We start from the raw sequence: 24,211 nt of genomic DNA, 5'->3' as shown, positions 1-24,211 counted from the left end.
TCAGCACTCTAGAGGTTCCGTGTCCCAGGAGGGCCCCCCATTGTCCTTCAGGGGCTCATCAGGGAGCTCCTTACGGGGCGCCTCGGAGGGCCGGAGTTCCTGAGGGACCCCTCAGTGCCTGAGGTCCGCCCGTGCCTCACAGCGCTTCCCAGCGCCTCAGGGGAGCTCCGCGCACCTCAGGGGACCCCAAGTACCTCAGGGAGCCGCTCCCGCTCCCCACGGGAGCCCCTCTCTGCCTCTGGGGCTTCCCCCGCGCCTCAGGGCTCCCTCAGGGCTCCCGCAGCGCCTCGCGGCTCCCGCGCTTCAGCCCCGCCGCCCCCTCGGGTCTCAGGGCTTCCTCACGGTGCTGCTGTGCGAGGGGCAGGACCCAGCCCCGTGTGCACTCCGGCCGGGCCTGGGCTTCTGCTCATAAAACCCCTCAGGAGCCTCTCAAAAAATGAGTAAAACCCATCTTCGGAGCCATGGCTGCCTTTTAAAGGGCTGTGGTTCTTCACCTTTCCAACATCAGGCACAAGGGGCAGAGTGAGGGGTGCAGGGCTGAGGGTGTCAGGGAGCAGCGGGTTCCTGAGGATGCAATTTGTCTTTTCCCTTTCAGTACTAATTTGCTGATACTCAGAGATAAGGTGGCTGCAGAGTGGGGGAGCGTTGGAGTTCCAGGGCAAGTTCTGTCCTTCCAGTCCTGGTGAGACGCTGATGCTAAAGTCTTGTACCTTGTACCTGAACAGCTGGGCTGTAATGGGTCAGCTTGGTCTGGGTGATGTTTCCTCCTCAGTAAATCAATATAAATGTGCTATGGCTTATAAACCATGTTTTCTTACATCTTTGACTCACCTAAATCAGCTTTATTTAGTTAATAACCTCACGTTGTAATTACAACACCTTTGTCTGCTTTGATTGCGTTCCAATCCTGCTCACAGTGCCTAGGTAAAAAAAAAAAAAGCTACTTTGCTAAAATATTTAACACATTAAAAATTTTGCAGGTGTGTATTTGCTTAAATATACTTTTATAGCTATAATCTGTCCTCATTACTAAATGAAGCGCTAAATTTAGCATAAAAGCTGTCACCGTGTTCCGATCAACGTGTCTTAATGACTGCCAACAAATGGAAACGAGGCTTCCACAGGAGAAAAAAAGGCACAAAAGGTGCAAATGCAGAACAAGGTTTGATCAGCTGAGTTAATAAAAGGCTGCATTAGGTCAGGAGTTAAATCACCCTGCCGTGTTTGTGCTATTACTTTAATTGTTACTGGGGAAGTTGAGTAGCTGCGGACACAGCACCGTCCCTCTGGGACCCGTTGGTGGTGTTTCCTTTCATTAACATCCCCCATTTACAATGAGATGTGGAGATCTCCCAGCAAGTCATTTTTCAAACCAGTTAATGCAGGCCTTGTTAATTCCAGCTAATGGAAGTTTTTAATCAGGATTGTCAGATGGTGCTAAATCAAGCACCTCACTCAAGTGAGAAACATGGAATATCCAGTGTTATTGCCTGTACCAATCAGCTCTCCATTCTGGTAAAATGAGTATTTTCCTCTTCAATCCAGGCTTGTCTAACTGAAACAATTGGTACTCTCCCTTTTTTTTTTCCTTTTTTTTTACCTTTCAAGGTGTCCCAGAAGAATCATTCCCTTATTCTGGCCAAGACTGATGTTAGCACGTTTCCTGCTTACCCTTGCTAAGTTATTAACTGCTATTGGCAGACCTCCAGTTCTTTCACATTCCCCCTCCACACTTTCTAATGGTTGTAGGAATTAACATTTGTGGTTTGGAATATGAGAAATGCATTCTGAAGTAGCACCGACTGACACCAGGTGCACTTGTGGCCCTGAATTTCAAATACTATTGATTGTTTACCAGTGTGCAGGAGTTTTCATGCTCTGCAGGCTCAGTGCCATGGAGTACCCTTGGTTTACTTTGCTTTACCTGTCCTTCCTGGCAATTGGCTTTCAAACTCTGAGGAATTTCATTCTTACTTTAATATAGATAAGAAATAGCAGTAACTGTGCTTTCTACGTGTCTCATGCCTTCTTTATTTTTCAGGGTTTAGTTACAAGTGGAAGGCAGGTCTTTGAAACACAGGATGGCTGCTCAGCAGCTACTCAAGCAAAAGAAAAAGCCCTCTAAGGTAAAAAATTAAAATATGGTGGTGCAGACAATCTTAGCTCTCGGTTTGGGACCTGGTACGCCTGTGCCTGCGGAGGCAGGAAACCCTTCTGTTGTCTGCACTGCTCTTAGCTGGATTCATTCCAATTCAGTGAGAGGCAGTGTGGGGCTCTGACATGATTTGACTCAATAAATGTAGGCTCATTAGGTGTGCACAGAGCTTTATTAGCAGGAAGAACAGCAATAAAGTAATAGAAGAACTAAATTTAGTGCAGTGTCCACTGCATTGTTCATGTTGGCATCACGCAGTGTGTATTTACTGTAGCTCCAGGTGCTGTTTTACAGCTTGAGTTAAAATCACTCTGTTGGCAACTCAGGCTGCTGTCAGAGCTCAAACCAGCAGCCTTTGGTACAGCAGTGGCTGCCACACCAGCCCTGGGCTTGTGTGACTCCACAATTAAAACTGCACACCTCTTCTGAGGGGTGGCTGTCTGTTAGGTGCCAGCATTGGTGCAGTGGAGGGGGTGGGAATGTGATAAAGGGGAGGGCACATCCAACCGGTGCACTCTGCATCTGGGTAATGATGTCAGATCTATTGATCTCTGCCCTTAAATCATTTAATCCACCCACCTCACACACGAGTCTTCCCTGCCTAGCTTAAACACCAGAGAAACCTTAAAATTTCACGTTACATTTCTAAGTTACCCTCTTCCCACCTGCTGAGACTTGTTTCTAAATATAATCTGTGTTACACTTAAGAAGGTGCTATTTCTGGCCTTGCCGTGCTTTTCCAGGAGGCAGTGCTGTTCCCTGAGAGCATCACCACAGAGCAGCAGTCCCTGGTGCTGGTGAAAAGGCTCCTGGCCATCTCTGTGTCCTGCATAACCTACATGAGGGGGCTGTTCCCAGAGAGCTCCTATGGCACTCGTTATCTGGATGGTAACACCTGCACTTTGTGCTGAGGGCTTCTTTCTACTCACTGCATTTTATCTATAATCTGCCTTATGTGTTATCTTCTGGCTGCACATGTGGGTGACTTCGCTTTGGGTGGGGGTTGGCTACAGATTCTCAAATCTTCTCAAGTCTGGGTGCAGACAGAATTTCTGACAGAGAGCATGGAAGACAACCCTGAGCTCCTGGCTTCTCTGTCAGTATTCCACTTGGTTTAGAGTTATTCCTTGGCATTGCCAGCCCCATGAATCAGGTCTCAGAGCCAGAAGAGTGACTTAAAACACAGAAAGTTTTAAAAATTTACTCTTACTGGAATGTTTCATTTTCTTTTGGATCTTTGAACCCATGAGGTTCACATTTCAAATTTTCATTGGGAGGCTGAAATTAGATTTGTCCATTTTCATAGAATTGTGGAATGGTTTGGGTTGGATGGGACTTTTTAAAGACCATCAAGTCCAACCCTCTGCCATGGGCAGGGACATCTTCCAGTAGACCAGGTTGCTCCAAGCCCCATCCAACCTGACCTTGAATATTTCCAGGAATGGAGCATCCACCTTCTCTGTGGGCAACCTGTGCCAGTGTTTTACCACCCTCATTATAAAAACCTGACTTACATCTAATCTACATCATCCCTCCTTCAGTGTAAAACAGTTTCATTGTTGGGATTTGGGGTTTATTTCCATGAAAACTATCTCATATGTGCTTTGGGAATCAGAACTTTTTAGGGAAAAAAAAGAACTTTCAGAGCCAAGCTCTTGTCACACAATTCCAAGAATTAGTGATGCTTTGATTCATGAACATCTTTATGATCATTCAAGGTGTGAAATGTCCCCATGCATTCCAGTCCATTTCTGTGTTGTCCCTTATGGCATTAGTTGCCCTGAAACATGTTCACATGTACTTTGCAGATTTAGTTGAGGGCACAGAAATCCCAAGTTGGTTCTTGACCCCCTAACCCTGAAAAGCCACTGGTCAAATGTCAGGTCTGTCTAGTGCCTCTTTGATGAGAGGTGTTAACACCTGGCCTGCTCACATCTTCAAGGGCCCCTTGGTTGAATCCCAAGGTGTTATTAATGGCCCTTTTCACCTGTAGGACAGGTGTGCCTTTTGCCATTCTGAATGCCTGGAAGCACAGGTAGAAGGAGCTGTGTGGAAAAACTTCACAGAAAGTTGATTCTGAGCACAGTCCTTGGGACATCACTTCTCATGGATGTTGGTGAAGTCTGAATGCAGAAGGGAAGGTGTTAAGGGGTGGTCAAGGATGGAGTGGAGAAGAAGAGAGAGGAGAGGATGAAGCTGCTGGTGTAATAAAGCTATAACTCCATCCCTTCTTCTGGGAGAGCCCAGAGCTTCTGAGGATAGCTCTGACATTTGCAAACCCAGCAATAAGCTTGTGTCAGCCCACCTGGGACTTGGTGGAAACCCAACATTTCCGCTCAGGAAGGACCTTCAGATAAAGCTTTTATCCAAAAAAGGGAGGATGGACTGGCTTAGTTTCAGTGTTTGCCCAAGAACTGTGATAAGGATTGTAACTATGTGCTAAATCTCGTTTTGCAGACCTCTGTCTAAAAATTCTCCGAGAAGATAAAAGCTGTCTGGGATCATTGCAGATAGTCAAGTGGTAAGTGAGTAACAGTGAAACCAAGACAAGATTGTGCTGAGTAGGAGACATCTGCCCCTGCATTCTTCTTCTTCCTGAACTGGAAAACATTGTGCCCTGGTGCCAGGGGAGCTCCCACTGCAGCTGGGGGTGCTTGGCCCCTGTGTAAGCAGGACAGAATTAGTGACTGAGATCATGTGAGTTCAAGGTCTGTGGAAGTGTTGGCTGCAGTGAGGTCATGGTCAGGCCCCAGAGCACATGTGGCAGCAGAGGTGCAGAGAGAGGGTAAAGACTGTCATGAGATCCTTTCTGTTGGGTTTAATTTTTTCTAGTTTCACTTTGATAGGGATTCTTGCGCTTGTTTTTCAGTATGTACAATATTTTATCTCCCTCTCTAAGAACCCCACAGTTTTCTTCAGGATGTATTTCACAGTTGGCATGTTCCCAACAAGCAGAAAAACTGTCCCTGATGTGCTAGGGAGATACCTTGCTGCACATCCTTTGACTCCAAGAGTAAATATCTGGCCACTGATGCTTCAAACAATATTTACTACTTTGAGAAAATCCATTGCGGTAAACTCTGCATCAGATAACAGATTTACAAGACCAGACATGTTCAGATTGAGCCGAACTCTGTACAAGGCTGATGGGAAAAGAGCCATCAAAGCTCTGGCTGGGGAGCTGGAACAGAGCACTGAGCAGGGACACACTCAGAGCCAGCCTTTGGCCTCCAATCCTTGTCTTGGTCAGGATTTAAGCAGGCTCTGGGCTGACAGGATAATGCCCCAGAAGTATAAACAGTGCACAGATGCAGAAAGGAAAATGCTGCCTTTGGGACTGACCTGAAAAGGACTTCACAAGTCCCAAATGTTGTTGGTTATATTGACCTAATTCCAGAAAAAAAAAATGCACTTTAACCCACATCTAATGAGTATGTTTACAGATCAGGAGATAAATATTGCTGGTTAGTATTAACATGTGTTTTTTTTTCCCTGGCAGGATTCAAGGTTGTTTTGATGCTTTGGAGAAGCAGTATGTGAGTGTTTTTTTCACTTTTTATTAGAGTGTCCTATTTCTTCATAAAGTAAGCACAAAACTTTCCTTCCATTCCTGCTGGATTTCTGTTGGGATTTTTGATGCACCCAAAACCTTTACAGCTGTGGGACAGGGGAAAGACCCTGCCCTGAGTATGAGATTTGGGATTTTATGCCTTGAGCTCAAATCCTGTCCACTTTCTCTGGGCTCTCCTGTCCATGGTGTGGGAACGAATTTGCAGCCTGCAATGGATTTTCCTTAATTCTGTGCTCTACATTTGTGTTCTCTTACATCTGATAGAGATCCTGCCAGGCAGAGCTGAGATCTGGATCTCCTTCCTGTTTTTGTTTTCTTGAGAGAGGTTCTGTGCTTCTGCTGTCCTTCATCTCCTTTCCCCTAATCTTTCCCCTTCATCTCATGTTCTCTAACCCTCCTGGCTTTTCTCTCAGGCTCAGAATTTATCCCTTTTTTTTCCCCCTTAATTCACCAAATAAGATATGTAACCGCTTCCAGGACAGAACCAGCTAGCAAGTGCTCATATTCCTTGCTGATTTTCACATAAAAGCTGCCCTGCACAGGCAAAAGCACCAGTTGCTGTGCTCTGTGTCTGCACTGTTCACCAGCCCAGCTCCTCCAGACCAGGTGGAGCACTGGTTCTTCTGGCACTGATGATCTGAGTGTTCCTCAGACATCAGTACTGCTGTCAGTGTGCACAATTGACAGTGTTGTGAACACAGTTTATTGCTTGCTGACAGCTCTAGGAGGTATTTAGCCCTTTGTTATTCATGTGAGACATAAATTAATTGTTTGACAAGGATTAAGGAAAAACTGAGGGATTTAATGCATGTTATAAGATTGTTTTTAAGGGCAGTCCCATGTGCAATTCCTTGATAGAGTATAAATTAAATACCTTTGGGGAATTTCCTAGCAGAAAGCAAATATTAACCTTCAGTAGGGATGGGTGCTCTTGTGAAGAGTTTTAAACCAGTATTTGGGGATTTGTTTGAAAGGAGTCCCAAGGGAGATTACTGAGCATGGAGTTGTTTTTTGGGAAACTGTGTCAAGCCAGGCAAACTGGCCACTAGGTGTTGCTGATGCTGTGCTGGGAAGAATCTGCAAAAAGGGTTTTAACTCCTGGTTTGTTGACTGTATCTATTCTTTCTCCCTGTGTAGGCAGCCGGGGTTTGATAGGACTTGCTTTTCCTTGCCCGCTAAGGTTAGATGTTGATTTTGTGTTTTGTTTTGGTTTTCTCTCCTTAGCTACACGTGGCTGTCCTTGCAGTAAGTAAATGAATACAAAGTGGTTTTCTCTCCCCTCCCCTGCTTGAAAGAGATACAGAGTCAAGGTTGTGTCAACCCACTTGTGCCTTTTTTAAGGAGAAGCCAAAATGTGTGTGATTTTTAATAGAGCTGTGACCTGTCTTAGATACAGTAAATGTAGAGTTCAAGGCTGCATGGGAATGTTTTTCTCAGCACGTCAGACTTCTGACTGAGGCCTTATTTGTCTCCTTAAACTCTAAGAGTGATTCCTGTCATGGAAGCTGCCATGTGCTCTCCATTTCCCCCTGCAGAGGGGTCCTCCTTATTAATCTGATCCTGGAGAAACCACACACTGGTTGTTCTCACTGTTGGCCCCAGCCCCCTGCAAAGCACCAGGAGCTTTGCTCACCATCCACCCTGTACATCATCTGAGCAGTTAAATCCCAGGCATCAATAGCTGCCTGTGAGGGCTGGAATGGGAATTAACCTCATTCCTCCAGTATTGCACGCATGAGTGTCTTCACCTGTCTTTGAAGTGGTAAGTATTGACTGCAGATAGAAGAAGGCTCTTTCCCAGCCATTCCTTTCTCTGATCCCACACTAAAGATAGCACAGTCTCTGCTGTAAACTGAAAAATCCTTGTTAGTCACTGGTTCAAGTTGTCCTAGGGAGAATGTCCTCACTGTGCTTTCTTGTAACAGATTTACACCAATCCCGAGGTAAGAAAGAGTCTTAATTAATCTTTGAGGCAGCTGAAGACATGGGTGAGTACACTTGTATTCAGAGTGGAGTGGAGGCTTAAGTCCTACCCTGACATAGCTCCTTGGTGACCCCATTTCTGTTCCTGTGCCTTCACTCCAGAGTGCCAGCTCAGTGAGCTGCACTGTGATCAAACACCCGGCTGAGGGCCCACCAGGGCCTCAGGCAGGGATGTTAGCAGACAACTAATGGGCATGTTCACAGTTTTGTTTTCTTTTCCCAAAGAGAAAAAATGGGAAATTCAACATTACTCATTTGCAAACCACCTTTTTAACAGCTCTGATGAAAAGAGCTGGTTTGTCATGCAGAGAGGTGTAGGACATAAGTCAGGAATCCCTTCAGTCCTGGATGGGTGTGTTGGGTGGTGCCTGTCCTTGGCCTCTCTGTGTTCCCTGTTGTGTTTCTGTTTGGTTTCACCTGGGGTGTGTGATCCAGGAGTGAGGGTCTGCATCCATGCTCTGGATCAGAGAACAGCTTCAGACCCTTTGCATCTGAACCTGGTTCCAGTTCTGCTGTGTGGCACCTCAGAGTCTGGGGACAGAGCGGGAGCTGAGCCATGCCAAGGCTGGGATTTGCAAGGAAAGCTCCGAGTTAAGACCTCAGCTGAGCTCCTACTAATCGACCTCATTGTCTCCAGAAAAAGTGAATTATAGGCATGGAATTGGTGTACAATAGACCCTTTCTCTTGGGGGGAAGCTGTCTGTTCTTCCTAATTGTTTTATTCTTTAATTCTTTTAAATGGAAAATCATCCACTATTTTTGTCTACCTCAAAGAGAGTCCGAGACCAGTGAAGTTCAGCTATTTCCCATGTAATATTGTTTGGATTTCCCTGTGGGAAGAGTCCTCCAGGCCCTTGTCCCCATTCAGAGCACGGGGCCAGGCTTCCCTCTGGCACTGGTCACCTGAGCAGCTTCCCAGTTTTCCTTTAGCAAGGGACACTGGGAGGACTGGCCAGCCCTGGAGCCTTGCTAGAGACTGAAGTAGGAAAGCCAGGCCCACAGAGGAAGTGGAAGGAGGAGGCAGGAAGTTTGTGATTTTGTTGTGATTCTTTCGGTGCTAGGTAAGATGCAGCTGTTAAGAGAATTTGCCAAAGCCTGTGCAAGCAGTAACAGAGTTAAAATTGTCAGCATGTCACTAGATAAATTCTGTGTGAAAGGCAGAGAGTGTGAAAGGACTCTCCAAGCTCAGGGCACTGCTGGACACATCTTGTTTCTCAAAGTGATCCATTTCTGCTTCTCTCTCTTGTTACATTTCTAGACAGTCACTGAAATGTATCAATTCAAATTCAAGTACAAAAACAAGGTGCCCCAGATGGACATCAGCAGGTAAGGATTTGGGTTGATTTCTCAGGGTTACATTAAAAACTGTGTTCTTGAAGCATTAAGAAGCTGCACTTTATGATTGCCCAGAGAGGTTGTGGACTCCCCATCCCTGAAAGTGTCCAAAGCAAGGTTGGATGGAGGAACCTGCTTTAGTGGAGGGTGTCTGTGCAGATGGCAGGGTGGGGAGCAGCATGAGCTTTAAGGTCATTCCAAACCATCCTGTGATTCTGTCGTTTGAGCAGGTCCAAGTCATTCAGCAGCTGTAAATACCATCAGAGTTGAGGATATTCTCCTTACAGGGTATGAACTGCTGGGAGGATGAGCTGAAATGCTCTTTCACAGCACCACGAGGCCCTCAGAGTACACCTGAGCCAAGGACAATTGACAGAAGTGGTGCTTCATCAGGGAAGCCATGCAGAAACCAGCCCAGTTGTTGAGCTTGCTGCTGTCTCAGCTAACAACCAGTGTTCTTGCACTTCCACCGGCAGCCTCATGCTTTCAGATGAAACTTGCTCAGTTTGAGCCCTTTCACCACGATCCTGTGCCCCGGATTTTTTTTCCCTTGAGCATTTGCATACGTGTGTTCTGCTTGAGCAGCCCTGTGTGGGTGACCTGAGAGAACTTTCACTTAGGGTGCCTGAGCTGATGGTGCAAAATATGTGGCAGGAAGAAGCAGCTTTTTGCCTCTTTTTGGCACTCTCTGTTAGGTATTTAAAGCTGTGTTTAGTAGGCCATAATCCTGTGGAGCTTCAAATAAATGCTATCAAAGGCCATTTGCTATAACCAAAGCAAAGAAAAATTATTAACCTGTTTTTACTTTGTTCTGCAGCTGGCACTGGTGAAAGATGGATCTTGGAACCTGCCTGGACAGCAAGAGAGCTCTGCTGTCTTGTGTGCTCCTCAGGAAGCTCCTCCCCAGCACTCCTGGAGTGTGCCCTTAGCTGCTCTTTCTCTAAACACATTCAAATAATCTTTAACCATAAGGCAAAATTATTTTCTTTTGGGCAAATCTGAATTATCTCTGGAATGACTTTTTGGCTGTGCCCGCCATTTCTGCTTCGAAGCTGCTGTCCAGTGTCCTCACACTGAGGGGAAGAGGAGATCTGGGATTTGAAGGATAATAGATAGTCCTTGAGTACTTTGGGGTTTTAATCAGCCTTACTCATTAATTCCTAGAAATAAGGACAGTCCCCACATGGAGCTTGGGTGTCCTTTGTGTGATCCAGGGAGAGGCCAAGCCATCTTCCTCTCATGCTTGAATGTGCTCTGAGGCTCCAGAGCCTGTGGCGCTGGATTCCTGGGCTCTGTTTCCGTGGGGATTGGCAGTGCTGTGGCAGGCTCATGCGTGTCCCTGCAGTCTTTAATAATCCAGAGTTCTGGCACAGATCAGGGAATTGTGTCATCTTTGCTATCAGCTCCTTCAGCTGATAATGCTGCCTTTTACACCTGCAGCAGCTGTCCTGTGCAAACTCGGAGTTAATCACTCTGGGAGAAAGGTTTTGTGAGGCTGCAGCATCACATCCAAGGGGTAAGGGGAAACTTTCTCCTAAATGGTCCTTGCCTTATTTTAAACAGATTTTGGAGGACTTCCTTGCCACTCCTTCCAAGGTTCTGTTCCTTATCTTCTGCTTTTTGACTCCCTCCTGCATCAAATTCTCAGTCTTATTCCCATATTGAAGCAGTGCTTGACCTGTTAATTCCTATGGACATCTCGTTTCTTTTTTTCTTATGAACTTCCCTTTTGCCATTTCTCATCTGCTAATCCCACAGTTTGTAATGGTGATGGATATTCCACCTTAGGCACTGCCAGCATTATCCTCTCACTGTAGGTTTCTGAACATGCAGGATTTAATCAAGGACCACAGTGCACATCTAATACCACAGAGTTTGGACTTCATGGTCTTAGAGGTCTTTTCCAACCTAAATGATGCTGTGATTCCATACCTTGGGGAGTCCAGCTGTTCCACAGCCACCCCACTTTCATGACCCAAAGAAGTTCAGCTGGAAGGGGGAATTGCTCTTAATTTGTTCCTTTCTGGGAGTCAGTCAGTCAGCTTTACTCTGGGATATTCTTGGGTTACTTTTTTACTGCTTTTGATGCAATTTGGGATGATTGTGTTGTGCACCCTCCAGCCCACACATACTGTTAGGGGTCGTAATGAAGGAGCTACACATCTTTATGACCCCTTCTCATTGAAATTTAGGGAAGTTCAGGTCCCTTAGTCACCCAGTGATTCATCTGCTCTGAAGTTGGCTGGCTCTGAGTTGCTCATCTCATCTACCTCAGTTTTAATCAAAGAGAAACAAACTCCTCTGGAGCGCCATTCATCCCACTCATGTCACCCATGGGTCTCTGTCTGGACTGCTGGCTTGGAGCAGCCAGCTGACATTTGGATGGGTGAAGGAAGTGAGAGGAATGCCCCTTTGTCACTGCTGAAAAATGTGCCTCTGAGCTGCTTTTTCTTACATGGAATTGAGTGAGAACATGCAATTCACTTCTCTTCAAAAACTGCAGAATGGACTTGAAAATAGCCCCTGTGATGAATCAGCTTTAGATGGGATCCTCAACTCATTCCTCTCATTCCTGAAATTGCTTAGGTGAAAGGCACTTGTTTTATGGTCCTTTGATCCAATTTAATCATGTTCAAACAAGTGAGTCATGACATTTGTATAATGGTTGCCCCAGCTCCGAAGTCTGTTCAAATGTAAATGCCAGGCCTCTGAGTTTGGAGCGGGTGTTCTGGGGATGCCACCCCATCCCTGGAGCCTGTTTCACTTCCCTGTTTATCTGGAAATCACATAAAGACATTGTAGCTTTGTCACTGGTGGTTTCAGACAAGTCAGTGGGTGCTCTGTGTGTGTAATTGGATCGTGAATATTCATGACTGAGGATAACAAATCCATTATTCTTCTTCCATTGCAGCAACCACAGGGAGTTTGTGGCTGGGCTGTGCAGCAAGGATGTCAAACATGCCAGCAGGCTCCTGCTCAGGACCCTGTACCTGCTCATGCAGGACCTGGGGCCACTGCCCAATGACATCACCCTGAGCATGAAACTCCTCTACTACAACCATGGTAGGTGGAGAGCAGGGTGTGCCCTGGGGGAGACTTCCATCAGTGTCTGTAATAAGTGTGAGCCCTGTGAATAAAATAAAGCATAGAAAAGGTGAGATGGGAGAAGCTGTTGGCTGATAGCACTGAGAAATGGTGTAACATAGTAAATCTTTCTGATGCACAGGGGTGGCAGATGTTTTTAGGAAAGGTTTGAAATCCATATAAGAAGTACAGCTATGTGGTGTGAAAGGGAAAAATCCTTCTTCCCTGGTTTGTTTTTGTTGTTTTGTTTTGTTTTGTTGGGAGTTTTTTTGTTTTGGTTTGGTTTTTTTTTTTTTTTAAGTTTATTTCCTTAAGGAACAAGCAATGTCAGGTTTTGCTCCAGCACTTTATTGGTATCTCAGCATCCTAAAGTAATTTTTTCTTTGAGCTCCCTGATAACATTTGCTCAGCTCATTTTATTCTTTGCATTCTCTCCCTTCCTCCTAAAAAAACCCAAAAACCTGGAATATTTTTAGTAGTTGATGGTACTTGAAGCTGGTTCATAACTGCTCTTTCTAAATCAGACTGAGGAGAGATGGAACTCAGTTTCCCTGACCTCATGGGGTTCCCTCTCCCTGTGCAGTCACTCCCAAGGATTACCAGCCCCCTGGCTTCAAGGAAGATGACAGCCCTGGTGACCTCTTGTTTGCTGGGGATCCCATCAACCTGAAAGTGGGCTCAGTCTCCACTGATTTCCACCTCATGAAAGTCAGAGTAACAACTGAGAAGAAGAGGGTGAAGAAGGCTGACAGCAACCTGATCCAGAAGAATGGCCCTACTGAGATCTCCCACCAAGGGCTGGACTGTGAGGAAGATGAGGAGGAGGAGGAGTGCACAAAGGTATAGAAATAGCTCTATCTGATTCTCTCCAGAAGAATAGAATTTATCTAGCAAAAACCTCCTTAAAAGAAACATGTTCCTTATGGATTTACGACCTGGGTATATTTTTTAGGTTATATATGTTAAGACAAAACATCATTTGTTTTACAGAATCACCCTTGCCCTGTCAGAGCAGATTCAAATGAGCATGAAGGGGACAGAAGTGACACCCATCCAGGCAGAAAAACAGAAGCATCTTCTTTATGCCTTGAAGATAAAGGTAAATGCCCAGTTTTAAAACTGAAGGAGCTTCTGCTCCTGATTATATCCCAGCATAATGTATTCCACACAATGCCCTGGGTAAGGTCTTTCAGTGCTGTTAATAACAGTAGGTTATTTGAGATATTAGAGAAAAAAATTGTTCCCTGGCAGGGTGGGCAGGCCCTGGCACAGGTGCCCAGAGCAGCTGGGGCTGCCCCTGGATCCCTGGCAGTGCCCAAGGCCAGGCTGGACATTGGGGCTGGGAGCATCCTGGGACAGTGGAAGGTCCCAGGTAGGGGGTGGCACTGGGTTGGTTTTAATGTCCCTTCCCACCCAACCCATTCCATGATTCTGTGATTCTCTAATATTTAAGTTTTGGATGAGCAAAGTTTGTCAGGCTGTTTGTGTCGGGTCAGACTGGACTGTAACAAAGGACTGGTTGATTATGCTTGGTTTGTTAACAGAAACATTTGATTTTGTATCAGTATCTTTGTACCTCTTTATCTCAGCAGTTTTTTTGAGATATGGAGGAAATGCCCAGATCATCAAAACTGAGTTACATTATCTCCATGTTCAACAAAGCTCTTTTCCTTTAGCTGTTACAGTTTGACTTTTGCTAATAACTTCCATGTGGGAAAAGCTACATTAAAATACATGAGAAAAAAAAGCCTTTTCTGTGCCTTTAATCAACCCAGCCTGTGCTATACCATGCTGTTTGACCTTCGAGGCTCTGGGATATAGCCTGTGGAACAATACCATCTAGTGACAAAATGGTAAATAGCATTCCTGGGATTGTCAGGCAGTAGGATAGAGCAGCTTCCCTGCCTGTGAAATCACCTTTGCAGGTCTTTCCCCTGCAGATTCCCCCATGACTAATAAGGAATTAACTCATCCTGCCATTTTTGCTGCTCTGGGGATTTTTACAGGATCCTCCTTCTCTAAACAGTTGCCTCATCTCATGACACCGAGACACTTTGGACACCCCCTCAAATTTTATTGAAACTGTCTGAAAGGTTAATAAATATTAACCAGGGGGAGATCTCCCCTCCTTTCCCCCACCCCTCACACTTAGGGCATGTCTAGACATAAGCTTTGTTTTCTTAGATCCAGGTTGAAAGGGAGATTTTAATTGATAGAGCTGCTGCAAGCTGATGTTCAGATGACACTTCATGCTGAAATCTCTCTTTCTAGGAATAAACTGCCACTGCTGGCAGTGTCTGAGAGCAAAGCTTACACAATTTCATGGGATTTCTGCCTCAGTGGTTTAGTCAGGCTTCCAGATTTTTATTTTTTTTTTAATTAAGCACTTTGCAGCTAATTTTACTTTGCTGTTTGGGTTGCAGGTAGCAAGAAGAGAGGAATCAAGGAGACAGACAGGATGCCTTGCTCAAGGGCGTGTCAGGAGGTGAGGAAGCTTTAGTGGTTCTGAGATACTCCAGGCACAGAGGAATACACTGCCATGGATCATTGCATCATCAAAGATGACACAAAATTCACTAACATTAGTGGATTTACTGTGCAGGGTAACAATACATAAAGGCTACAGAGTAAACATACTCTGTTTACTCAGAGATGTAAACATAAACTGGAAGCATTTAGGAAGAAGCTTTCCATGATCAGTTTATTTCCTCTGCCCAGTACTGGAATTTAATTCTATTCTCTGGAGTTGGTACCTCTGAGTAACACACACAGAGCCTATCTCTGTCCCAGCCAGGCTTGTTTACCTGTGGGTGGTTTTAGATTAAGGGTCTGAAATCACTACCCTATTTTAGGTCTGAAGGGTGTATTTTTTGCCTAATATGGTCTTCACCTCTCCCCTCCTGCTTCCAGACTTTCTTTACATGTGAGTCACAGGTACCTAATGATTCCTATCCCTTTTTGGTTACCCCTCTGGACTAGGAAGAATTATCCCCTAGAGGTACTGATCTCTTTTTTGATGGTTGTTGGGGCAACTCAGAGAATTAGGATAGACCAGGTAGGTTGTTTTAGATAAGTAAAAAATTAATCCCACCCTGAAGGCTGGCCAGCCAAACCCTGAGTCACCATCTGAACCCAAATTCACATGCAGAGGTTTGTTCAGTGACATGGCAAATCTCTGAATACCACAAGACTTGCCACTTGATCCTCCTCCCATTCAAATTAGCTGAGAATCATGTGAGCTTGAATGGTCAGAAACTGCATCTTTACAGGATAAGTTAACGAGAGTAGGAAATTGCTACTAAAATTTTCCCCGCCTCTGTTGAAAAGAATCCCGGGGTGTCTAACCCAGACAGCAACTGCAGACTGCAGCTCACCCTGTCATTCTAAAGGCATCTGTGAGGTATTTGCCTTGACTCTGGATCTTAGAAGTGAACTTGTGTGCCTAGGCTGGTATTTTTCAAACTTTAACCACATTTTTTTTTCGTGTCACATCCTCCGCTTTCCTTCTGATCATTGTTTATTCTGTCGTCTGTGAAAACAGGAGCCTTTTTTGTTTGCGACTCATGGTTGCCCCACTGATTCATGCTCTGACCTTCTTTTGGGGCTGTCACCATGGCCAGCACAGCACCAGACACCTCTCTCAGCATGTGCATTTCATTAGAATTCGGTAGCAGGAGTGAGAGTGTCTGAAGGTGGTGGAAACAGCATTAGTTGCTGAAAAATGGAAGAATCACTTTATCCATCATGTGCTTCCAAAGACTTTTAAAAAAATCCCAAGCCCTGGGAGATTCTTTTCTTAATGTATTCTTTGATGCTATTTTTAAAACCTCATAGCTTAGAAACTGGCTAATATTTCACCCTGTTTAGGGAAAAACAAAGTCAAGCCAGTAGTTAGAATCATCACTGTAAAGCCTGCACTAATAAAAATTCGACACTTTTTTCCATATGAGAGGGACTTTCCCTTCTTTTCTGAAGGAAGTGGTTAAAACAAATGACCATTGTGTATTCCATATGAATCAGGAAGCCAAACTGGTGGCTGAGGTTTGTCCTAAAAAATGAGGAGAAGCTGGGGTGGAAGTCTGTGAGTTAGGTGTTGTCTGACAGGGTCAGGTGTAGGTGAGATGAGGAGGAGCAGACCTGGTGGGGTGTGAATGTGAACACCTTGCTGCCATGCAGACACTATTAATAGTGTTTTCCAGCTCTTGGGTTGGGGTGGGAATGCCAAAATCTTCCGAACGAACCAGAACAATTTAGAGTGTCACAGAAAATTGCTGTCTGCACAGGGATTTGATATTCAAGAAGTTCTGAGTTCAAAACCGTTACCCACAGTCACAAGTTGCTTTTGGAAATGTGGGTGAGCGCATTTCTGCTCTTCAGCTGGAGTGAATCCTTCTGATTGCTTGGTTACCAAAAATAAAAACTGGAATTGAGTTTATTGGTCATTATCTTGCTGACCTAGAGCTCTTCAGGAAAAGCAGGAATGAAAGTATTAAAGGCTTATTTTTGTCTAATTGACATGGGAGAGGCGAAAGGATGTGGATCTGCCAAAAGAGAAGCAGCTCTTCCTGCCCAGTGAGAGCTGGAGCTGGCCTTTAGGAGTGGTCACAGAGAGTCTGTGACAGAGAGCTTTGCAGGTTGGGGAAAAATTTTCATGTACTCCACTGGCTTCTTATCTGCCATCTCATGATTGATGATCCTTGGGATCAAATGAGAGATTGCCCTTTCCCAGCAGAGCATCTCTGCACTTAATCATCCAGAGTTAGGCACCAGCATGTAAATTAGCTCACCTCTCCTGGCTTCAGGAGCCTTCTGATTGCATCAGCCAAGGGTTTGTCCTCCTGTGCTATCTTTGTGCATCTTCCTTCTTTCCACTGGCATTTTAGGAGCTAAGAAAGGTTGGGGGAAATAGAGAATTGCTGCCCATTAGTTTAACTAATAGAAATCTGCTAGAATTGGGTCCTGCACTGAATTTGGGATTACTTCTGAGTTCCTCAGCAAACTCTTCTATCCTCTTGTAAAGAACATCCTTGAATGTCCTTGTCCTGAAAATTGATTTTGGTCAGCTTTGTCTTCGTGTAAGCAAACATGTTGCAGTGGAATGAGTTTGGAATGGAACAGAACTGGAAGATGAGTAAAATCTGACCATGTGAACGCCTCTGCAGGCATTTATCTCCCATCAGGAAGCTGTGGGCTGAAGTTCTGGGGTGGTCCTTGGAGCACAGTCTCAGTGCACAGTGAGGCAGCCATGCAGGGAGCCCTGGCTCGCCCTGAGCTGGGAATGGTGTGGCTGGATCAGCACAGCACCAGGCAGCTCTGCCTCCCAAGTTTCTGGCTTCATCAGCTGCTGCCAGACACTGCTCCTGCTGCTGGGCTGGCCGTGCTTGTAGACTGCTGTGGGACATGAGGGAGACAAGTGTTGACACTTGGCATTGTGTGGGCATCCCAGTGGGACCAGGGATGGCTCAGGGGTTCTGCTCTGGGATTCACTGGCTGCTGTAGGCAGGCTCCTGCCATGTGAATCCCCTCTCCTGACAGGAGCTGTCTGCAGCTGAGATGTCTGGGGAGAGGTTCATACCTAAGTGTTGTGAATCAGGGCTGCTTTAGGCCTCAGAGGACAGTCTGTCTGGCCTCCAGCTGCTGCTCCTTGTGCAGAAGACTTGGCTACCTGGCCATGTGCTCCTTCTCCAAGAGGCTCTGTGTACACAGACTTTCATGGATGATGCAGTAATACCTGTCTAGTGTGTCAGGGATCAGTGTCAGTTACCCTGACAGAGACCTCAGACCCCCTTCCAGGGCCCAAAGGGACTCCAAGAGAGCTGGAGAGGGACTTGGAATAAGGGTCTGGAGGGACAGGACACAGGGAATGGCTTCCCACTGCCAGAGGGCAGGGCTGGATGGGATATTGGGAAGAAATTGTTCCCTGGGAGGGTGGAGAGGCCCTGGCACAGGGTGCCACAGGGTGTCCTGGATCCCTGGCAGTGCCCAAGGCCAGGCTGGACATTGGGGCTGGGAGCAGCCTGGGACAGTGGGAGGTGTCCCTGCCCATGGCAGGGGTGGCACTGGATGGGTTTTAAGGTCCCTTCCAGCCCAAACCATTCCATAGCTCCTGTGCCCTGCTGAGCTGCAGTGTTGTACACAGCTTCTTCCTGGCAGTGAAGGTCAGCACAAGTGTGTTCAACTGCAGAACAACAGCCTGGAGATCAGGACCTTTGTTGTCTGATTTTTCCCAGGCAAACCACATTCAGAAGTACCATGACAGAAGGCAGTTGAAGGATGAAACCTGCCATGTGCAGAGCAATAGGAAAGCATTTTTCTGTGGCAATGTCATTATCTTGAACTTTCACAGAAGAGAAAAAAAGCAGCAAGGTTTATCTCTGTCTGTCTATCAAGAGAGTGTATCTGATGAGAAGTTCCCAGAACATTTTCTCCTCCAAACTAGTTGAAGCTACACAGACCCAAGCAATGAAGAGAGAAAGATTCAGAGATGAGCTTGCCTCTCCTTCCTGTGAGCTCAGGCCATGCTGGGAGGAGTGAGACAGGGAGGTCAGGAAATTCCTGGCTTCTCTCAGTTCACGTCAGATCCTTAGCTGTATCTTGGGGCCATTCATCCCTTCCATGAGTTATCCCTGTCTAGTGTGCAGGAAACAGTTTCCTAGTGATCTCTGCATGCAGAGGTGAGGCCTGTCACCCCACAGATCCAGGGAGATTTAACCCTTGCACCCTCAGATTCCCTGGCAGCTCCCCCAGGGACATCTGCGGGAAGACGTGGCGCTTCCGTGCTGGCTGCCACTCCTTGTGTTCCTGCTGTGCAGTCTAGCAGCCAGACCCTCTGGAGAAATCCACATAAATTAAGGTTGGACACATCTAATATCCCATGAGGACCTGCTGGGTAGCAGCCTCATAGGCAGAAAGAGTGTCCATTGTCTTTTTCCCCTCAGTTACAGAGTTGGAATCAGAATTCTGGGAAATGATTGTGATCCAGCAATGAGAATGTCCCTCACGGAAGTGGACAGTGTGATTGAGGGCCCTGGAGGAGATTAGCAGGAGAGCTGTTGGTAATTTTGTCTTCTAACAGAAATTTTTGAAGGTGGAATTTTGGAATTTTTGAATTCTGGAAAGATCTGTTCATTATTCCTTTAAAAGCTACAAGATACACGACGTGCAGAATGGAGTGTGAGACAAAAGAGTGGCACTGAATGACAAAGGTTTATCAAGAGCTGAGGAAAAGGAAGAGGACTGGTGATAGTCAGTGATGTGTTGGCGTGGTTTCCTGGGCACATAAACATGGCAGCTTTCCACAGCAGCACCACACTGAGGGTCCCTCATTGTTCCACCTGTGTAAGTTGGCTTTCACAGTAACCAGCGTGATCCTCCTGCACAGATGGAAATCAGGAGGGATTCCTCTGATGTCAGTGTGACCACGGCACTGGAAACTGTTGGGAGCCCAGTGCTGGGGTTTAACCACAGAGCCACCCCTGCACAGGCACCAGGGTCAGCAGGGCCAACCAACCTGCTCAGAGCACAGGGGAAGGGAGAGCGTTCCTTGGGACCTGCTCCTCTCAGGTGGCGAGTATCTGCAAGGAAGGAGGCTCCACAACCTCCCTGGCTGACTTTCACCACTACTTGGTTGCCCTCACAGTAAAAAAATTAAAAGTTTGTCCTTATGTTTAAGTGGAATTTCTTGTATTTCCCTGAAGGTGCTCAAGGCCAGGTTAGATGGGCTGTGGAGCAACCTGGGCTAGTGGAAAGTGCCCCTGCTTATGACCGGGGAGTGGAATGAGAGGAGCTCTAAGATCCCTTCCAACACAAACCATTCTGGGAATCTGTGATTCTGTGGTTTCAGTTCGGGTCCATCTCCTCTCATCCTTCCACTGACACCATGATGTGTCCTGTGACCCTGGGATTTTGCTGTGCTTCGGAGCACGGAGCCGGCAGCTGTCAGTGAGCAGGCAGGAATTAGGTCTTAGGGGACCAATCTGAAGAGTCACCAGGTTGATTTTTGGAAGTGACAAGAGTTTGTTGTGCTGTTGAGTCAGTGGTAGCTGCAGCTGAAATCACAGGATGCCTCAGGTCACTCTGATTAACATCTCTGATGATGAGAGTCCTCCACACAAACTGTGTTGTCCTGACACCTGAGGGTCACTCTGCCTTTCTTCAGCAGCTCAGTCTTGTATCTCAGCCCTTATTCTTCCAGCTTGCTCGATGGAACTGCACTTCTTTTGACATTCATGTGCTTGTGAATTTGTGGTGATAGTTACAAGGTACCAAACAAAACCCTCCGTGTCCTGGACAAAGGGAACTCTTCTGAGGACATACAATCTGCCAAGTGCCAAACCCCAGCATGGGGCAGCCCAGGGACAAAGAGGGACACAGCCGAATGCTCTTGTGCAATTTTAGCTGTTCTGCATAAGATGCCTTGGGAAGCAAAACACATGTCAGGAGAGCTGTAAATTTTCTTCAATTTATGCTGGGAATTTTTGGCCGGAATATGTGGGGACACTGGGGATTGCAAGCTGCAGAGCACAAGAACCGGGTCCTGATTGTGTCTATCTAAGAATAGCAGTGTGGCTGTGGTCTGCTCACTCTGCTTCGTCCACCAGTCTGCCTTGGGAAGGCTTTAATCTAAGTCTAATCTATTTTTAGCCTGATATCTTCTCCAGACAACTCGCAGCTGTCCTGTGAGTTTTATGCCAGAAATTAGTAACACTTGTATGATTCACAAGTTAGCTGCAGTTCTACAGGAAAACTCCTGCGGCAAAATATTGCCTTTTTACACGTAGTAAAACAGGAGATTCACACTCACTGTGTGTTCATGATATGACCCAGACCCTGAACTCTGCCTTGGACTCAGAGTCAGGAGGTCATGGAGCTGCTGCCTTTGCTGCTTGCTCTGGGCTTGTCCCACCTGTCAGCGTGGTCCCTTTTTGGGGTGAGGGTGCAAGGGGCTGCACCTTGTTCTACCTGCTTCTGCAGCTCCTGGCTCATCCATGGGGCTGAGGTTGTGTGTGAGGAAATGCAACATTCTCACAGCCCAAGCTCTGACATCAGTTATTCAAGTGAAGCATCCCAGTACGTGGGAAAAATTAGAATTAATTAACTTCTGAAGTCTTTGATTGTATGTTTAATCAATGGGAGGGATTTCCTGCTTCTCACCACACCGTTGAAGAGGTTTACTTTCTGCTTCAAGTCAAATAAGCACATGTCGGATCTGACTTAATCCCCTTTAGAGCCACATTTCTGGGGAAGAGGCTGGAGTGTTTGGTTAAGGATGGGACCTGAAGTTGGACTTGGGGTCTGTTCCTGGCTCCAAGCTCCTAAGTGAGCTTGGGCAGGGACAGGCCAGGACACGTTGGCTGCAGTGAAATAGCTCTCACTGTTGACATCTGATTCATTGAATGGCTGAATAGTGCTTCTCTAGAGCCCTCCACGGCTTCCTTGGATGTTTTCACTCCTCATCTCAGGTTCCTGTGAGGTGCTCATGCTGCCTGTGGTAAAGGGCAGGAGACCTGGGGGGAGCTGGAGTGCAAGCAGCTGCTCATTGTGGCTATTTCTCCACCTTACAAGTATCCCATCCATGCAGGAAATTCTGGAGGAATAGCAAAGGGGTAAAACCTTCACTGAGTAGCTTTCTGGGCTGTGGAAGGTCCATTCCTCCGGAAATTAAAGCACCAGCTCGAGCTAGGTTTAAACAGAAGGAGAGCTGTCTCATCCAGGTGATGGGGCTGGGAGACTGGGAATTGTGCCCCTGCTTTGTTGTGTGGCCAGCAAGACAGGGTACAAACCCTGCAGCTGTGTTAGCTCTGCAGAGGTTTGGATGCAGGGTTTCCTCCTCTGGGCCCTTCACTTCAAAAATAGAAGGAAGCAGACGGGTTAAAACAATGTTAGGGAGAGGAAAGTAAATTGCTGCCAAAAATGCCAGTCGGAGCAGCTGAATATCAGGTGAGGAGCTGTAACACATGGATCTGTCCTCAAGCAAACACACCTTGGGCAGCCTTGGAAAGCTCTGTCAGCCTGACTGTGCAGGGTGAGGGAGAACCTGCCCAGCCCACTTTGGCACATTCTTGTTTTCTCTGCTTTTAGGGAAAGGAAATTGTACTTTTGCATTAAGCAACATTGTATGGCTCATAATGAAGAGGAGGGAAGAAAAACAAATTGAAACATGATAGAGAGGCGAAGGGAGGCTGTTGCAAAGTATTTTGCTGTTAATCCCTAATCAGAGCTATTTCACACATTAGAAAACCCATTGCTATGCAGAGATTGCCGAAGCCTCATTCCAAGGTCAGATGGAAAGCCAGCCTTGGTGACGTGAGTGGGGAATTCTATAATGACCACATCTTGTAATCTGAAGACCTTGTGCTCATCCCCGGGATGTGTTCTGGAGCAGCTCTTCATTAACTCCTTGTGCTTCCCCTGCTGCAGTTCCGGGGTTCCTGGTGCCTTGCAGTGACACTAGAGGGAGGCACTCCTGTTTGGGAGCAGCAATTCTCTTAGCACTCCTTTCCCTCGCCCTTCACCTCGCTGTCATCCAAGTGAACTTTGTTTTGGAGGAGAAGCTCTGCGCTGTGGTGTGTCCCCTCAGCTCCAGTGAGAGAGGCCACAGTGCCAGACTGTGCTTTGTCCCTTCTGGGTGGGCGACAGCCCACATTGCTCTCAGCAGTTCCAGATTATTATTGTAGAAATGCAAATATGTGACATGATAAGGAGGATAAGTGAGTTTGTCCCCTGGCACAGCCAACACTTCAGCTGTCGTCCTGGCTGTCCATCTCCCTGTGGTCTGTCTGAAGTGTCTGTTCCATTGACTCACTTATATTCTCACGTATATTTATCTGTGTCTTTTAACCTCTTGGGTCGCAGGCTAAGAGTATTTCTGGGAGAGGTTTGTGTCTTTCTAGAGGGAAGTTAAGCGTTTTGGGAAAATGTTTGCTTGGCTTAGTTATTTTTCACAGACTCACAGGTAGTTTTGAAGCCTGAGATTGACCAGCTCACACTGAATTCCCTGATGTACAAACAGAGGGACTGTGTGTCTTCTCCTGAAAGGCTGTGACAAATTTCACCTACAAGTGCCTCCTGCTTTTCCATATGTTGTGATTATCTGAGGTTGGTTGAGAAACAAATGCCCTGTCAGCTATTATATTCCTCAAGGATCTCCTTGCTCCTGCTATTTTCTGACAGTGATGGGGAGATGGGTCCTGTCCCCTTGCCACAAAATCCATTCCCTGTCCCTGAAGCCGAACCTGTTGCTTGCACAACTGTTACATTCCCAGCTCCATCCAGTACTCCAGTTTTGATTCCTTGCCTAATTGCTTTTCTGGAGAACAGGATCACACTGAGCAAAGCCAGGAGGATCCAGGCATACACATGACACTTTTGGAAGCTGTACTTTTTAACTCATGTTGCAGGAGCGTGCCCTGTGAGAATGATCCCTGTTTCTGATGGTTCTTACAGATAAACCTCCTGAACCTTGCCTTCAGCCAGGAAGAGGTAATAGGACCTGAGAAGAAAAGGAAGGTCAGTGAACCAGAGAAGCTGCCTCTGAATGGCAGGAGATTATGTTCGTTCTGACACACAATACATTTGGAAGGTGTGAGTTTGCATTGTCATCTGACTGGTACAGACCAATGTTTAACTCTTCCCCATCCCACGTGTATTTCTGCATGTTCATTTGTCTCGTGAAAACTCTGGATTGCCAAGAGAGAGCAAGCACCAGAACTGCCATGGCATTGCCAACCAGCTGCACTTGTTTGATGTTCTTAAGCTGAGAATTTATCATTCCACATGAACGGTGTCTGTGTGCTTCTTTCTGCCTCTTTCCCTCACACCCCCTGCCCCTCACTGGATAAGTCCTCTCCTCTGGGGCTGGACTGTCCTGTCACCCTGATTTAAGGCATTATTTCCAGATGAACTCTGATGTATCAATGCCAGCAGGCAGCATGTCTCATGATCCACCACACTGTACTTAACTTCATCCTTTCTGCTGTTTCCTGGAGCTTAGATTTTTTTTTCAATGAAGGGGTTTTATCTCTATTGAGTGCAGAGATAAACTAATCTGTACACATTTTCTGCTGGTGCTGGATATTTAGATT

The 24,211-nt window shown here is 46.3% G+C and overlaps 1 protein-coding gene across 1 annotated transcript; it reads left to right on the top strand.

The window, feature by feature from the left end:
- The first annotated feature begins 2,081 nt into the window (after positions 1 to 2,081).
- On the top strand, positions 2,082 to 23,690 carry HORMAD2 (HORMA domain containing 2). The gene is made up of 12 exons (XM_030959084.1): positions 2,082 to 2,126; positions 2,899 to 3,043; positions 4,613 to 4,676; positions 5,655 to 5,691; positions 6,951 to 6,971; positions 7,652 to 7,669; positions 8,968 to 9,035; positions 11,956 to 12,107; positions 12,712 to 12,968; positions 13,119 to 13,238; positions 14,560 to 14,613; positions 23,574 to 23,690. Exons 1-12 carry the CDS (start codon positions 2,082 to 2,084, stop codon positions 23,688 to 23,690), a joined length of 1,098 nt encoding a protein of 365 aa, XP_030814944.1.
- Positions 23,691 to 24,211: the final 521 nt, after the last annotated feature.

The sequence above is a fragment of the Camarhynchus parvulus genome, chromosome 15 (assembly GCF_901933205.1).
Source record: "Camarhynchus parvulus chromosome 15, STF_HiC, whole genome shotgun sequence".
In the NCBI taxonomy this organism is placed as follows: Eukaryota; Metazoa; Chordata; class Aves; order Passeriformes; family Thraupidae; genus Camarhynchus; species Camarhynchus parvulus.
The sequence above is the reverse complement of the archived record's forward strand: the minus strand, read 5'-3'. Positions and strand labels throughout refer to the sequence as shown.

Excerpts from the sequence above, each read along its gene's own strand:
- HORMAD2 (XM_030959084.1), top strand. The coding sequence starts at position 2,082 with ATGGCTGCTCAGCAGCTACTCAAGCAAAAGAAAAAGCCCTCTAAG. Across the intron at positions 3,044-4,612 it reads TGGCACTCGTTATCTGGATG|ACCTCTGTCTAAAAATTCTC; the intron begins GTAACACCTGCA and ends CTCGTTTTGCAG. Across the intron at positions 13,239-14,559 it reads AAGATAAAGGTAAATGCCCA|AAGAGAGGAATCAAGGAGAC; the intron begins GTTTTAAAACTG and ends GCAGGTAGCAAG.